Source organism: Trichosurus vulpecula, chromosome 2 (assembly GCF_011100635.1).
Source record: "Trichosurus vulpecula isolate mTriVul1 chromosome 2, mTriVul1.pri, whole genome shotgun sequence".
In the NCBI taxonomy this organism is placed as follows: domain Eukaryota; kingdom Metazoa; phylum Chordata; class Mammalia; order Diprotodontia; family Phalangeridae; genus Trichosurus; species Trichosurus vulpecula.
In genome coordinates, this window is record NC_050574.1 from 374,916,483 (window position 1) to 374,934,369 (window position 17,887).

The 17,887-nt window shown below is 39.3% G+C and overlaps 1 protein-coding gene across 2 annotated transcripts in view; it reads left to right on the forward strand.

Annotated features, from left to right (window-relative positions):
* The first annotated feature begins 10,480 nt into the window (after positions 1-10,480).
* The window catches only part of LOC118835857 (amyloid beta precursor protein), a 178,875-nt gene continuing 171,468 nt past the window's right edge, over positions 10,481-17,887 (forward strand). Inside the window, exon 1 of one of the 2 annotated variants that reach the window (XM_036743138.1) lies at positions 10,481-11,062. In XM_036743138.1, the coding sequence (XP_036599033.1) occupies positions 11,006-11,062 (57 nt within the window). In that variant the 5' untranslated portion in view covers positions 10,481-11,005. The remainder of the gene's footprint in view (positions 11,063-17,887) is intronic. The other variant, XM_036743137.1, reaches the window with a different exon arrangement.

Below are 17,887 nucleotides of genomic sequence, written 5' to 3' on the forward strand. Positions count from 1 at the left end.
TCCTGAAAAACTCCCAGGAGAATTCTATCAAACTTTTAAAGAACAATTAGTGCCAGTAATTGAAAAATTATTCTCAAAAACTGAGAAAGAAAACACCCTACCAGAATCCTTTTATAAGATAAATAAATTCCTAATACCTAAGCCAAGAAAAGATAAAACACAGAAAGAAAAGTATAAACCAATATCATTAATGAATATCAACTCAAAAATTATAACAAAACCCTATGAAACAGGCTACGGCAATTCAGCCAAGAAATCATTCATTATAACCAAATGTGATTTATACCAGGGATGTGAGGACGGTTCAACATGGGAAAGCAATCAATATAATTAATCATATTAAAATCTAAAATGTCCAAAACCACATGATCATCTCAAAAGGTTCAGGAAAAGCCTTTTACAAAGTATAGCACTCTTTTATACTGATTGTGGTCTTTGTGCTCGAAGAGGATCAAAATGATATCACTATGTTGGGGTCAAGATACAGTGTGTCTGACTGTGGTTGATCAGACCAATATGAGCTCATAAGGCTCTACCACAAGATAAGCACAAATATCCATATAACATTTTGAGAGGAGATGTTTCTAAACTTGTGCATCTCGCATTTCTTTTGAGCTACTGTGATTCTGCTTTGCTCATAATGCACAACACCGTCTTTTATGCAGGCATGCTATGCTGCACTGTCCTTTGCTCCTATATCTTACAATCAATTTCAAAGTTCTTCAGAGATACCTTGAGAGAGATACCTTTGTATCACTTCTTCTGACCAACATGTGAGTGCTTGTTTTACAGGAGGCCTCTGTGAAACAGTCTTTTAGGCAAATGTACGTTTGGCATTCAAACAATGAAACCAGCCCATGAGAGTTGTGCTCTATGTAATAGAATTTGAATGGTTGGGAGTTCAACTCAAGAAAGGACCTCTGTGTCTGGCACCTTATCTTGCCAGGTGATCTATAGAATCTTCTTAAAACAATTCAGATGGAAGTGATTCATTTTCCTGGCATGGCACTGGTATACCATGCAGGTTTCACAGGAGTACAACAATGAGGTCAGTACAATGGCTCTGTAGACCTGCAGTTTAGTAGGCAGCCTAGTACCTCTTCTCTTCCACACTTTCCTTCAGAGCCTCCCAAAAATGCTAGCAATGCATGTGTCAACCTCTTTATATATGTGTACATCCCTAGAAAATAAACTGCCAGATCTCTGTTCTGCTCCTGGCATTTCTCCTGGAGTTGTCAGGCAGCAAACACTATATTTACCATTTTTTGTCCTTTTCTGAAGCAACTCTGGCTCTCAGGTAGATAACCATCTTCCAGGTGAAGGATCAACCTATTAAGGACTCTGGCAAGAATCTTGCAGCAATGACTAAGACAGATACCCCGCTGTGAATGTCACAAGACAACTTATTTCCTTTTCCTTTATAGAGATGTACAATGGAGGCATCCTTGAACGCCTGGGAGTTAACCTCTTGACATACACCCTAGAAGATTTCGATCAGATTTTTTTATGAGCAGTGGACCCCCTGATTTGTAAATCTCAGCTGGAATAGAAACAGCACTAGGCACTTTGCCATGCAAGTGAAGCCTAAGGGCGTTCAAAACCTTTTCTTCAGTTGGAAGTTTGTTAAGAGAAAAATTGACTTCAACTTGAGGTATTCAGTCAATGGTTTCAGCACTAGTTGATGGCAGTCTATTAAGAACACTATGGAAGTGTTCAGCTCGTTTCTCCAGGATCATTTCCTCATCACTAATCAATGTGTCTCTATCAGTGATGAGTAGTTAAGATGTACAATGTGTCTTTGGCCCATAAATAGACTTCAGGACATGATAAAGGCACTTTGGATTGTTATCAGCATAAAACTGAATTTCATCTGCCTTCTTTTTGAGCCAAGAATCCTGCATCTCTCTAAGCTTTGCTAGCCCTTTACTTTTGATGGAGTTAAATGATGCCTTCTTAGAGACAGATGATCTATCCTGCTGATAAACCCTGTGAAGTTCTCATTTTTTTTTAGCACCTTCTGAATTTCCCTATCATTTTTATCAAACCAGTCTTGATATTTGCAAGTGTTCCAGCCCAGATAAGTAAATGCAGTACTGTACAACAAATCTCTGAAAGCTGCTCGCTCCTTTTCTGCCCCACTGTTGCCAACCATGTGTCAACTCAGCTTTCCTTCCAGGTTAGCAACAAACTGTTAACACATGGAGAAGCACTCTCATCTGTTGACATTAAGTCTTACGGTAGTCAGAGTAGTCTTATCTTAGGGCTGCTGCTTTTGTTAAATGCAAATGTTAGCTTGGAAAGGATAAGTCTATGATCAGCTCAGCACTCTTCACCACACATTGCCTTTGTCAATCTCATATCCTGTCTATCTCTTCTTCTTATATTGACACAGTTTATTAAATGCCAATCTTTGCTGTGGGCATGCATCCATGAAGTTTTTTTGGTGTTTAAGTAAATGATGACAGCATTGGTGATGAGGTTACTAAACACACAAGTCTTCTGTAGTAAGTGACGGTTGCTGTTGCTATTTCTGACTCTATTCCTCCCAAGGACTCCTTGTCATATCTGATAGCTTGTACCTACACTAGTGCTAAAATCACCCAGAGTTACGAGCTTGTCCTTTTTTGGCACATTGATGATGAGGGTGTCCAGGTCTTCATAAAAATTTCGTTTTTACCTCATCAGGGTTCATCATGGTAGAAGCATACACATTGATGATGGTAGTGTGGTGCTTTCCTTTCTTTTTAAAAATGATTTTATTCATTTTTTGTTTTCAACATTCTCTTCCATAAGATTTTGAGTTTTAAATTTTCTCCCCCTTTTTCCTCTCCTCCCTCCCCAGGAGGGCATGCAATCTGATACAGGCTCTACATACTCATTCTTTTTTCTTTTTTTTGCAGGGGGGATGGCAGGGCAATTGGGGTTAAGTGACTTGCCCAAGGTCACACAGCTAGTAAGTGTGTCAAGTGTCTGAGGTCAGCTTTGAACTCAGGTCATTCTGATTCCAGGGCCAGTGCTGTACTCACTGCGCCACCTAGCTGCCCCTCTACATATACATTCTTATTCAACATATTTTCACCTAAGTCATGTTGTAAAGAAGAATTAGAACCAATGCTCCCATTAGAACCACAAGAAAGAAATAACAAACCAACCAAAAAAAAAAAAAGAGAGAGAACAAATAGTATGTTTCCATCTGCATGCAGACTCCAAAGTTCTTTCTCTGGATGTGGAAAGCATTTTCTATCATGAGACTTTTGGAGTTGTCTTAGATCCTCGCATTGCTGAGAAGAGCTAAGTCTATCAAAGTTAGCCATCACACAATGTAGCTGTTACTGCATACAGTTTTCTCCTGGTTTCTGCTCACTTCACTCAGCATCAGTTCATATAAATCTTTCCTGAAATCTGCCTGCTCACCATTTCTTACAGCACTATATTCCATCACATTCATATACTACAACTTGTTCAGTCATTCCCCAATTGATGGACATCCCCTCAGTTTCCAATTCATTGCCACCACAAAGAGCTGCTATAAATATTTTTGTACATGTGGGTCCTTTTCCCATTTTTATGATCTCTTTGGGATACAAACCTAGAAGTGGTATTGCTGGGTCAAAGGGTATGCACAGTTTGATAGCCTTTGAGCATAGTTCCAAATTGCCCTCTAGAATGGTTGGATTAGTTCACAACTCCACCAACAACATGCTAGTGCTCCAATTTTCCCACATCTTCTCCAACATTTATCATTTTCCTGTTTTGTCATATTAACCAATCTGTAGGTGGGTTGTGGTACCTCAGAATTGTTGTGATTTGTATTTCTCTAATCAATAGTGATTTAGAGTATTTTTTCATATGACTATAGATAGCTTTAATTTCTTCCTCTGAAACTACCTATTCATATCTTTTGACCATTTGTCAATTGGGGAATGACTTGTATTCTTGTAAATTTGACTCAGTTCTCTATATAGTTTAGAAATGAGACCTTTGTCAAAGACACTGGCTGTAAAAATTGTTTCCCAGCTTTCTGTTTCCCTTCTAATCTTGGTTGCACTGGCTTTGTGCAAAACCTTTTCAATTTAATGTAATCAAAATCATCCATTTTGCAAATATTTCATACTGTATCTCTTGTTTGGTCATAAATTTTTCCCTTCTCCATAAATCTGACAGACAAACTAAACTATTCTTTGCTCTCCTAGTTTGATTATAGTATCAGCCTTTATATCTAAATTGTGTACCCATTTTGATTCTATCTTGGTATATGTTGGTCTATGCCTAGTTTCTGCCATACTGTTTTCCAGGTTTTCTAGCAGTTTTTGTTAACTAGTGAGTTCTTATCCCAGAAGATAGAGTCTTGGAATTTATCAAATGGTAGATTACTATAGTTATTAACTATTGTGTCTTGTGTACCTAATCTATTCCACTGATCCAGGTATGGTGTTTTCCTGCAAGTGACAATCACATTATCATGAGCCTGTCATTCACTCCTTTTGGGAGGCATACAAACTTGTTGACTAGATTAGTTTTGATTGTGAAACCTATGCCAGCTTCGCAGTTCTCCCCATCGCTGCAGCCATGCCAGAAAAACACGTATCCAGTTCCGACTTCGGCAAGCTGGCCTTCATTTGCCAGCTTTGTTTCATTCAAGACTGCTATTTGGATGTGATACCTGCTGAGTTCTCTCACAACAAGAGCTGTTTGTCTTTCAAGAGTACTGTATTTTGTGTTGTCTGTAAGTGCATACGTTCCATGTACCAATGGTGAGTAGAATCATCTTTGCAAAAGTTTTTGTACATTTTTTTTTTTTGTATTTCAACTGCAGAGTAAGATCTCTGCCTGCCATGGTAAGCAGGCCAGGATTAGGTTTGATGAAACAGGCAGTTTCTAGGGCACTTTTCTAGCCCCTTTTTTGCACCAGGAGGTAAACAGTGTGGTTATGTAAAAAGGCTGTTCAGACACTCAGAGGTTTCTGAATCACACGGCTGCTTCAGTCCAATGAGAAGACAACACTATTGCCTGGGCTGCCTGCATGCAGGGTTCTGACTACAGCTCCCAGGGTATCTGCACCTGCTACATCATCATTTGCCTGTCCCACGTGACTTTGATGTAGGTTAAAATGATAAAATGGTATGGGTGATGTCTTTTGACTAAAGCATAAATTGGATTTAAGTGAGGCAGAGTTGCACAAAGTGGTTAGCCTCACTCTGTCTTCCAGAGTCAACAAAAGTCCAGTGACAAGACAAAAGTCAAGATGACTGGAGATGGCTCAGGATGCAGTGGATGACCTTGGTGTCTGAGCAAGCTCTAAGTACTCCACAGTGTCTGTTTCTGCCACCTTCACGGGCAGTTGCAACAACTGTTCCAATCTGCCGATTCTGCCGGGGAAGTCCATACATGTTTGGGATAGACAGTTCCCTAATTCACTGACAGGTTTGAGATCTGTTGGTTACCCTCAACCTGGTTTAGCCCCTCTGCTTGGCAGCCCTCACACCAGAGAGATTAGTCTTCCCCGCCACCCGTACACACCACTTTTTTATACTAAAAACCCTACAAAATATAGGCATAAAGCAACTTTTTTTTTAACATTTTAAAAACCATCTATCTAAACCCCAAAGCTATATACACTAGAACCTTTCTCAATAAATATGAGAGTAAAGCAAGGATGCCCACCCTCCCCATTATTATGTCAAATAGTTCTGGAAATGCTAGCAACGATAAGAGAAGAGAAAGAAATTAAAGGCATAATTATAAGTATATATACTTGGAAAATCCAAGGGAATAAGAAAAGATACTATTTGAGACAATTAACAGCTTCAATAAAGTTGCAAGTTACAAAATAAACCCTCAAAAATCAATAGTGTTTCTAGATAATAATAACAAAACCCAAGAAGAAGAAACAGAAAGGGAAATCCCATTCCAAATAAATATAAAATGCATAAAACATCTTATAATCAACATACTAAAATACACAAAAGGCTTATATATATGTATTAAATTACAAAATGCTCCATAAAGAAATAAGAATAACTTAAATTGATCGGGGATAGTATTAATAGTTGGGTCATGCCAATTTAATAAAAATGACAATACTTCTAAAGTTAACATGCTTTTAAAGCTAGACTAATCAAATGTTCAATGGAATAGTTTATAGAACATGATAAAATAAAATTCATTTGACAAAACAAAAGATTTAGGATAACAAAGGAAATTATGAAAAGAAATGGGATGAAAGAAGAACCTCTTCTATATTATAAAGAAGCACTAATCAAAACCATGTGGTATTGGTTAAAAAATAGAAAAATCAATGGAACTAACTAGACACAGGAGAATCAAAAACAATGGAACTCAATAATATGGTATTTAATAAAGTAGAAAACATAAATTCCCTAGGAAAATATCCTTTATTTGACAAAAACTACTAGAATGAGGTTATCTACCCTCAGAGAAACAGGATAAATAAACATAATATGGTCTTATCTATGCATATGAATGTATTTGTCTACATATGAGTACAATTATAGATATCAAAGTATATCTATGTATGTATACATATGTATATATATATATGTCTCTGTGTATGTGTGTATATGTATGTATATATAAATATATCTGGACTTAATTCTAGTCTTCCTGGGGGGTGAGAACAAAGTAAGAGGTGTACAGCAGAGAACAAAAGAAAACTTACAAGTAAAGAAAAGACGGACAGTTCTGATCACAACGCATAGTATTTGTTATATAGGCTTTCTTGAAATGGAAATTTATTGTTAAATATTTTGAATCCTTTCTTACATTCTGCTGTGCACATGACAATGCTTTTTTTCTCTTTTCTTATTTTATATTTGTTTCACTATTTAAGTTTATAATATGTTTCTTTTTCTTTTCTTATTGTGTATGTAAGTTTTACCATTTAAGTTTAAAATTTTTTTAAAAAGAGAAAAAAACTACTGGGAAAACTGGCAAGCACTCTAGCAGAAATTAGTTTTAGATCAATACCTTACATCGTGTTCCTCAATTCATTCTAAATGGATATATGACATTGACATTAAAGGAGAGGGGAGGACACTAAGACTGAAGTTAAGGTAACCTCACAAACTTGAATAGAACTTCTATCTCCCTCATTTAGTTAGTCAATAAACATTTATTAAGCACTGGGTATGTGCTAGGCATTGTGCTAAATTCTGCGGATACAAAAAGAGGTAAAAAACAGTTCCTGCTCTCAAGGAGCTCATAATCTAATGGGGAAGAAAAAAAGGAAAGAAATATGCATAAACAAGCTACGTGCATAATGAAATGATGGAATGAGGGTTGCCCACTAGTTGGTATGCACTAGCATCTTTATCATGGAAATCAGTTGCATCTTACTAATGTATTTGTTATAACTGCTTTTTAAAGCTTTCATTTTGGTAAACCTAGCTAGAAAGCACCTAAGTGATCATCTAATACAACTGCCTCATTTTACATATCGGGGAATTGAGGCTCAGAGTAGTTATGTGATTTATCGGAGGTTACTGAGGTAATAAGTAGGAAGGAGGCAGATTAGACACATGTGCCAGGGCCCCACCCCTAGTGGGGGGATGTGACAACTTATATACTTGTGGCTAGACAGAGTCAGTGTAGCATAGCAACAGTAGTGAGACACAACAGAAATGATGAGGCGAGGTTGTCTAGTGACAAAAAGTCCGTTCATAGCAGGGCTTCACGTCTGGGCCTGTTGGGGATTGCCCAAGTTCAGGGACAATCATTTCAGTGATTTAGTTGTAGCAGTGTTCATCCAGAGGGTGAGCCCAAAGGATTGTGTTTGCCAAGCTCAGGGCACAGCTTGCTTGCTGGGCCTTAGCTCTGGAAAACAGGGCGTTTCCTAATAGTATCTTGACGCTAAATCATGTCAAAAGAAAGCACAGATAACAAACCAATATCAATGTTAAACTTACATGCTCCAAATGCTTTGGCATCTAAATTCATAAAAGAAAAATTAAGTGAATTAGAAGACATAGACAGTAATACAACAGTAGAAGGAGATTTTAATATTCCTTCAGTTTTTTTATCCATCTAACAGAAATATAAACAAACAAGAAAATATGGAATTGAACATATTATCTCATTTTTATCCCAACATCTACTCTGAACTAATAGGATACTGGTATTAGGCTCTATCTCAACAATTTTGGTATGCTTTCTCATTGTTTTCATTTTCTTTGATGAAATTATCTATAGTTTCTATGATTCTACCAATTCTTTAGTATTGTTGTTTAGTCTTCAATTAATTTTTTGCTCTTTCTTCAAAGTCCCATTACTGAATATAATTTTTATTGTATGGTGGTCAACAAAGAATATGTTTAATATTTTTCCTTTTCTGAATTTTTGGTAACATTTTATGCCTTAATACACAAGTAAATTTTTTTTTTACAGATGCCATACACAATTGAGAAATGTTTACTCCTTTCTATTGTCATTCAGTAACAGCCAGAGATCTATCATATCTAACCTTTCTAAAATTCTGTTTGGGTCCTTAATTTCTTTCTCGTTTAATTGTTAAATTTGTCTAAATCTGAAAGGGATACATTGAAGTCCCCAACTATGATACTTTAACTATCTATTTCTCTTAAATTACTTAGCTTTTCCTTTAATATTTAAGTGTAATAACACGTGATTCATATATACATATATTAAATATTGATATTAATTTATTCTCTTTGGTGCCTTTAAGCAACTGCAAGTTTCTGTTTATCAGTGCGTTTTCTGAGATCTGCTATTTTTTTGTTGTGATTCAGCTGAAACAGAATAGATTTTGTTCTAGGCCCTTATTTTAACTCTGTGTAAATTTTATGTTACAAGTACATTTTACTATTTGCTTCTGTTTTATAGGGTAGTTCATATCATTTGCACTCATAGTTAATTGGGTATTCCTCTTACACTTTTTCCTTTATCTCTCTGCTCCTTTATAGTTTCAGCTTTTAAATCCAATGTGGCCTTGAATGTGGTTCTTTGGTATTTGAATTCTATCTTTCTCACTACTTTTAGTACTTTTAATTAACCTGGAAGTTCTGAATTTTGGCTCTTATGTTCCTAGTAGTATTCATTTTGGTGTTGCTTTCTGGAGGCTACTGGAGCATTCTTTCTACTTTCACTTTGCCCTCTGGTTTAAAGAAATCTGGGCAGCTTTCTTCTATTATTTCTTGAAATACAATGTCTGGGCTCTTTTTTGGTCATAGCTTTCAGGGCATCTGGTGATTCTTAAATGACCTTTCATTGACCCTATTCTCCAGTTCAGTTATTTTTCACTTTAGACATCTTATATTTGCTTCCTTTCTTTCAGACTTTTGATTTTGTTTTAATATCTCATTGCCTCACTGAGTCATTAACTTCTATTTTGTCCATTCTTATTTCAAGAGTGTGTTACTTGAGTTAGGTTTTGTACTTTTTGTACTTAGAATTTTCCTTTCAAAGTTTTTCTATACAGTTCTCATTTCTTTTCCAATTCTTGCCTTTAGAGCTATGATTCCATTTATAATATAATTTTGACTCTTTTATTAACTCTTCCTTAATTTCTTCTGCAACTTTGAGTCTTTGAGGCTCTTTAGAGTGACAGAGTTGCCAGCTCAACTTTGATGGTCTCTGTCTTTGTCACTCAGTTTCTGGCCTCTGCTCTGGTCTGCTGACTAAATCTGAAGTCCTGTTCTGGAGCAACAGAATTGTAGGCCCACCTCTGATCTGCGGTCCTCTCCATGGTACTCATCTGTGGGCTGAATCCCATGTATTTCTCCAGGTTCAGAGCTACAGAGCCACAGGCTCAGTCCTGAATTTGAGACTCTGTGTGTGTGTGTGTGTGTGTGTGTGTGAGAGAGAGAGAGAGAGAGACAGAGAGAGAGAGAGAGAGACAGAGACAGAGAGAGAGACAGAGAGCTGTCAACTAATCTACAATCCAACCTGGTTACTTGTCTGTATGTTGAACCCTAGGCTTGAAAAATGGGTCGTTTACCCGTTGTGATTTCTCCTTGAAGTCAGGAAATCTCTATTCCATCTGGTGCTTTTCCTCTGTCTTTATTGGAATGGTTGTGTTGCAGAGCTAGGCTGTATAGTTTTTTCCTCTTCTACCATCTTTGCGGTGACCTCCAGCTTGGTTCATCTTCAAAGTTTCTCTCTTGATTAGTCCAGGACATTGAAATAACGTTTGAAGGCACCCCAAGGCCCAGTATGCCATTCTTCAGACTATACTACTTCCTTTTTGATTGTTCAGGGAACTCACTTGCACCTCATAAAGGGATCATCTCCTGGATCAATTTTTACACTTAGTTTAACACCTCCTTATCCTTCTACTTTCTTGTGATTAGGCTGGAAGACCAGCTCCCTTACAAGTGCAAAGAGGAAGATTGTATTTCACAGGAAATGATGCCCCTTCTGTCACGTTTTGCTTGTTTCCATGCTCTTTATTGCAAAACAAATGACCAGCACGGTCTTTATGACAGTGTGATACACAAAGTCTTCCACACTGAACCTCTGGTTTTCATTGGAAGGGAGGGAGGGTGGATAAGACTTCATCTAAACCCCTTTCTAATCCTTCAATCCCTCTTCTGGAATACTGAGCAGCCACTCTTCTTTCTGCATCCACCTGTGGGGCTCAGGTGTGCTACTGACCGTTCGGGGAGCGAAGGCTGAGTCGGAGAGGACTCCTATCTGATGTGAGAGAAGCTCTCGCTAAGGCCGGCGCCATTACCCCGCGCCTCCGCTAGGGGTCTCTCGCCGTCCCCTCAGCATCCACGCTGTTCTGGATCGCCGGAATCAGGTGACTTCTCTCCCAGATCCCGGCTGGAGCAGCTGCTTCTGCTCAGCAGCAGTAAGCCAGACAAGGCAGGGAGGGAGGCTACGAGGAAGCGGAGGCGGCGGCGGCGGCGATCGCGGCAGTGGAGGAAGAGGAGGAGGAGGGAGAGGAAGAGGAATAGCGCAGCTGTAGCTGCAGTGGCCGCGAGGAACCCCCGAGCAGCCCGAGTCCATCTCCTACCGCAGGGTCGGGATGCTGCCTCCTTTAGTGCCGCTGCTGCTGCTCTCTTGGACCGTTGGAGCCCTGGAGGTAGGTGCACGGGCCTAGGGGCCCAGGGAGGTGCAGGAAGGGAGCACGGAGCAGGATTTCTCGCTTCCTGGAAACCGTCTTTTGCTCAGTCTTTGTCTCTACTCAGTCCAGCGCCTGCAGTTTAGGGGCGGGGGGAGTTTGCCATAACCACCCGCAGTGGGCAGGTGTCTTCCCTCTTCCCCATCCAGACCACGGGCTTCCTACCCTCCCTAGCCGATGTTTTTCCTTCCTCTCCTCCTCCCACCTGACCCCAAAAATGACGGCCTCTTTTTAAGTTAGACTGTGTCAGACTAGGCAGGGCTGCAACCCAGCCCAACTCCTTCATGGGCGGCCAGGCGAGGTCTGTGCATAGAAAAAGCCAGAAGGCGACCCCGAGCTCCGACACGATTGCCCGGGGAAGGGGACAATAACTCGGACAGGAAACGGATTTAGAAAACTGAGGATGCACTGGGCATCAACCCTGCCTTTTCCAGACCATTGCTCGTCTCCCTCGTGTCCTGGGGAAGGGCAGTGTCAGTAAAATCCACGAAGCAAAGACTAGGACGCGACTCTGTGATTTATTTAGAGGTTTCTCCCTTTTACCTTCTGGAATTTCCACCACCATCTTTCCAAATTCACCAGTGCGGGGAGGTGGAGGGGAGGGGGGTGGAGGGGAGAGGGAATAGTAGGTATCTGTTGCCAATACCCAACCAACCCTCGGGGAGCAATTGCCAATTTTCCAATTTTTCTCCCCCATCTCTTATGCAAACTGATGGAGAATTCACCCCACCCCACCCCCCTCCACCCCCTTCCCCTTCGCCACACCTTTCCAGAGCCCCGACATGTTGCTGTTTTCCCTTCCCTCGGCTCCGGGAAAACGTTGCCTGAAACAAAAGCTGAAACCCAGCCGCCCTTCCCTCCCCGGGCTTCTCCATTTGTCTGGAATGCTGCGGGCAGAGCTGCGGCTTTCCTGCCTCGCAGTTCCTGCTTTTCTGCGTGTCCGCTTTGGGGACATGGCTGGGGAGACTCGGAGCACCTCTGGAGTGACTTCTTCCGTGCCTCCTCCTCCTCCTGCTGCTGCTATCTGTGGCCTTCTGGATGGTTTGGTCGTTCTAGAACAGCCTGTGTCCTTAAGATTAAATACAAGGAGAAAGAAGTAGGGTGTGTAAAAGCAGCAAGAGGAATGGCCAGGGGAGGCTGCCTGTAAATGGGCTGTTTACTCCTGGTATATCAAAGGAGAGGCTTGAGGGGTAAAGATCAGCCCTTAGCTCAGGGTGTGCCAGGGACTCCAGGTTGACCCTCGGGCGGTATTTGGAGAGGATTTCCTCTTCCACCTTGTTTTTAAGACGCAGATGAAAGGGCTGCATTGAGTGAAGATTTAGATGAAGATGGCGTCTCTGCAGTGCAGCAAAGAAGAGCTGTGATGAACGCAGCAGCATCCTGGTGAATTTCACCCATCACTAGCGGTTTAGCACATTTTCTTCCTTTACATTAATTTCCAAGCATTCAGTTAATTTCTCGTGCCAGAAATAGAAGTAATTTTTCATTTTGTCTGAAACCCCTAAATCCTCTGTGGGTGTTTTATATTGCCTGTGGGGGTAAATGACCATCAGTTGGGTTCCAGTTCCATACTTGGCAATTTGTCTTTTGCCTCCACCCTCATCATCTACTCCCCTCCCCCCATTATGATAATTAAAACAAGACAAAAAAAATCCTAATAACTATTTTTGTAATTCCAAGAAGGATATATGGGATAATGTTAACGTCACGATTTTTAAGAACTTGTTAGTTTTGTAAAGGTCATAGAACTTTCTGGATTTTACCTTCCAGAGTCCAAAATCATTCCAATTATAGTTAAAAAGAATAATTTTATGAAAAGATAACCTAAATTTGCCATGATTGGGTTTTCTTAATCCATAGGAAAAGAGGACTTTGAAGCAATAAAGTCTAAATGTATTTATATAATTATCTCAGTTTTTCCATGATGTGATTTCTCCTGTTGATTTAAAAAGCTCTTGGGAATGAAAATTATTACCTTCTGTATTTTGAAGCTTTTGTTTGAAACTTAATGTGAAAGCAACCCTCCTGAACCTTGATTGTTTTCTTTTTCTATATAGTGTTTAGGTAATTAAACGGGTACAGCCTGATTCTACAGCAGAAGGCCTTTGCTTCTATTTCTGTTCTTTCTGCTAGCCTTTTAACCATTTGACTGTTGATCTACACTTCATCCGGAAAATGGGCCTGGAAAGTTAGAATGAAATTCTCTTAGGTTAATTTTGATGTTTTCAGTTCTAATTGTATTAAGGAATTATCTGCAAATTAACCAGTGTTCACATCTGTCTTCCACTCCTTAAATGTAGGTGTTCTTTAATGCTCTGCTCTGTTCTCATTCTACTCTATACTCCTTGATGATCTAATTAACTCTGATCTATCATCTTTGTGTAGGTGAAAAATAAAGCTGCATATTCAGCCCTAATGCCTTTCCTGAATGCTAGCCTTGTATTATTGCCAACTTACTGTTGAACATCTCCCTCTGGATGTCCTGTAGGTATCTTAGACTCAATATATCCAAAATGGAATTCATTGTTTTCCCCCTAAACATAGCACTCCTCCAGATTTTCCCATGGCACAACCATGCTTTTAACCAGGTTAGCAACCTTGGAGTCATCCTTGACTCTTTGCTTTCCCTCCACTTCCTTATTTAATCAGTTGCCAAATTTTGTCAAGATCCTGCATCCACACTGTCTCTTGCATTTATGCCCTTCTCTCCACCTTGGTTTGGATCTTCATCACCTCTCTGCCTGGACTATTATCGTAATCTATAAGTGGTCTCCCCAACTCCAGTCTTTTCCTTCTCCAGTCCACGAGCTGCCAAATCGATATTTCCAAAACATAGCTGATTGTGTCACTATGTAGTCCCCCTACTCAGAAATCTTCAGTCACTTCATTTGCTTCTATAATAAAGTAAAGATCTTTGCCTCACATTTAAGCCCTCCGCAATCCGCCTTCCACCTGTCTTTTAAATTTTATTTTATATTATCCTGTTTATATACTCTGTGTCCCAGCCTAACTGGCCTGATAGCTATTCCTTATGCATAACCATTTCTGTGGCTTTCCTTCCTCATCTCCTTCCTTAAAGGTACAACCCAGCCGCTGCTACTTAGGAGACCTTTCTTGTTCACCCTTTCCCCCTCCTCACCTAGTTACTCGTCTTTCACTGCCCTCGAAATTACTTTGTATTTATTTAGGGACTATTATGGACCAAGAGCTGTGTTAAGCACTGTCTTAGTTTAGGCTTGATGTGGACACAGAATGAGGCACAGCTATCTAGGTCATTCAGCAGTTAATAATAGGACTAGCTTGAATCAGGATGACCCATGTCATGGCACTTATAGAATATCACACCCCTGAAATATAATTTTATACAAATTCAGGGTGTCAGCTAGGTGGCATAGTGCATTAGCACAGAAGATAGCTAGACTTCAGAGGCACAAAGTCCCAGAGTTTAAATCTTGGCCTTAGCAGGGCAGGGTCTCACATAACCTTGGGACATTTGCCAAGTCTGAATGGCCCTGCCTCAAAGTAGATGGGCCGTTTTATGCCCTTAGGTATATCCAGAGATTACCCCTCCACACCCCAAGTCCCCAAAGACAGCCATGGTTGCAGCTAAAGGAGAGGGAAGCTTCTGTGTACCAGTTTAGCTTCTTTCCACAAAATGCTTGCAGAAAAGTCCATTGCATAAATGAACAGTAAGTAAATCCATTTATCCAAGCAAACAGAAATCAGATAAGTTATACAGATTGTAATAGACCAGAAAAAATGAAGTGACTTTTCAGAAAAAGCTAACCAAACCCTTGTTGGGGTGGGGGAGGGGAACAGAAGGAACTGGGAAATTAGATCACATACCATCAGGGTAAAACCAATACTATTCTAAACTGAAATGCCTTGGACTATGATCCTATTATATCTGTTGGTTGTGAAATAGATTACAGCTGAATTGAATTAATCTTCTGAATGGGTTTATAATAAGCAGTATTAAGTGTTGTGGAAAGAGTGAGAGTTGTGAAAAGTGAGTTCTAATGCATGACATATGTTCATCTAACATGTCTTTGGTATCTGCCAAATTCAAAACTAAGACAAAAAAGTTTATGGTCCAACAGGGTCCACTAATTAGCTTGTGTCTTTAATCAAGTTCTTTCACCTTTTTAGTCTTCAGTTTAATCATCTATAAATATGAGGAAGTTTTAGGGGTGAGGAACCTGCAACCTTGAGGCCACATGTGGCCTTCTAGGTCCTCGGGTAGCAACCTTTTGACTGAGTCCAAAGTTTTATAGAACAAATCCTTTTATTAAGGGGATTTGTAATGTGAAGTTTGGATTCAGTCAAAGGGTTGCACCTGAGGACCTAGAGGGCAACATGTGGTCTTGAGGCTGCAGGTTCCACACCCTTGGACTGGATGGATGTTCTGAGCTCCCTTCCTACTCTAAAACGTTTGGAGATGATTCTCTCTCTTGCTTTATTTGTACTTTTCGTTAGATTCTCTATTTCACTCAAGCTTAATGAACATAGGTATAAAAATATAAGAGACAGCTGTGGTTGCAGCTAAAGGGATAGCTTCTGTGTACCAGTTTAGCTTCTTTCCACAAAATGCTTACGGAAAAGTCCGTTGCATAAATGAACAGTGAGCAAATCCATTTATCCAAGCAAACAGAAATCAGATAAGTCATACAGATTGTAATATACCAGAAAAAACATCAGTAAATGAGTTCCTTGGCTGCAATCAAAATTAAATCTCTCATCTCAAACCAAGATAGAAGGCCTAGTCCCATGCAAGTTAGAAGTCCATTTTATTCTATAGGGCGACAAGCTAGAAATTAAGGACACGTTGAACAAGCTGATTTCTCCTCCATGTCGGCAGCTTTTCTCTCCACCAGTCTCCCAAAGTGTTTCTGGATTTATGTGTGTTTTTCCTTGATGAAGAAGCTCTGGCACTACTTTTATTCTTTACACAGGTATGCAGTCTCATGTCATCCTTTCCATCATTCAGGAGTCATATCTCCTTCCCCATGTGTATGGATGCAGAATGCCTTAGGCTTGGTTAGAAGCCGAGTTACTTTAGGGTATTTTTTAATTGATAACATTGATTAACTACGAAGAATATTTTCACAGTTTTTAGTGGTCTGATCTTTGCAAGTTAATCATTCCAAGAGAACCCAATTATTTAAGTCTTACGCCTTAAATTCTCTTCCCAGAGAGAAACATGTACCATATTCTCCAAAGATGGTAAGTATTATCATGCTAGATTATGGGAAATTAAGAAATTCTTTTTCAGCCTTGAAGCAATGGTAGTAGAAAAGGAGCTCTGTCTTGGGGGAAATCCTTTCATTTGATAGTGGTAATTTTTTTGTGGCTTAGGCAGGGAGGTTGATTTGGTACATTGCTTCTCTCTGATATGCCCCTTTTTTGAATTAGAACTTAATTAAATTTTTAAAAGAAAAACAACATTTAGCAAAAGGTCAGGTGAAAGAATGTTAAAGCACCTATAGTTAAAACTTTGAAATTTTTTAGGGGTAACATGTTGCATTGGAAATAGAGCTATACTTGGAACCAAATAATAGAGGTTCACATCCTGAAACTGGAACTTAACTTCCTGAGATGGGCCCTTGATAGTCCTACCTCTAAACTTATCTTCCTTTACCATCCCTCTGGCTGTTGGGGAGATGGAAAGGGTGTTTTTCATAAAGAATACTAACACATTATTAGAAGACATTAAATTAGGATGAATGGATGTTAAATATGGTTCATGTAGATAATAGTACCAGACTTAAAGATTTTTTTATTTTTGTTTTTTTAAACCATTATCACAAACTCATTTGGTTAAGTAATATGGATTTTATATAGGGACTGAACTTGTGATTTCTTTGGTGTAGGTAGCTTCGAATGAGGAACTTCTTGTACCAGTGCAGGTCTCTAACTTCTCTGTGACTTGTAGTCATAGTTTGCCTGGGGCACTGAGAGGCTCACATACCCAGTATATGGCAGAGGCGTGATTTAAGCCTAGGTCTTTCTGGCTTCTAGGTGGCACAGTACATGGCACTTACCTCTAAGGGTTGTGAAGATAACATGATAGTATTTGTGAAGTGCTTTTCTAATCTTAAATTGACTCCTTTATATAAATGCTAGCTATCATTATTTATTTACTATTATTATTCAAAGCCAGCTCTCCATCTACTGTGCTGCTTCTGCCTCTGGAGGCACTAAATAAAGAATAAATAATGTAGTGTCTACCTTTTTCTGGATTAAGTGTGATGCCCCAGAAGAGGCATTTAATTCATTGATAAGTGGATTTTTCTTAGAAAGGATAACTATATCACCTTTAAAGACTGATTTTAACAATAAATTTTTAAACAATTAAAATCTTTTAAGTATGATTTTTTTTTCATTATGGCTGTAATATCTTGATCATGATGAAGATATGCAAAATATTTTCAGTAGCTATTTCTTCAGCAGTTCTTTCAGTATCTGTTATTTGGCATAGCAATTTGACACATCTTGTTATTCATTTGGTTACTTAGGACCCTCACTCTTAGTTATGGGACTAATTCTCAAGGCAGCTTCTCTCAGATCCATGTCTTCTCTTCTCTGCTAAAGCTAGGTTTCTTCTAGTTTCTAACTGATTCCACTTTTTTTTAAGGCCCAATTTAGGTGTAGTCCATCATTGCTTTGCTACTGTCTTTTGCTACCTTTATAATTTAATCGAGGGACTTGTTTTTGAGTCATAAAGGAATTACCAGGCCCTGTAGCATTTTAATAATTAGTTGGCAACTGGAGTTTAGGAAAATGTGT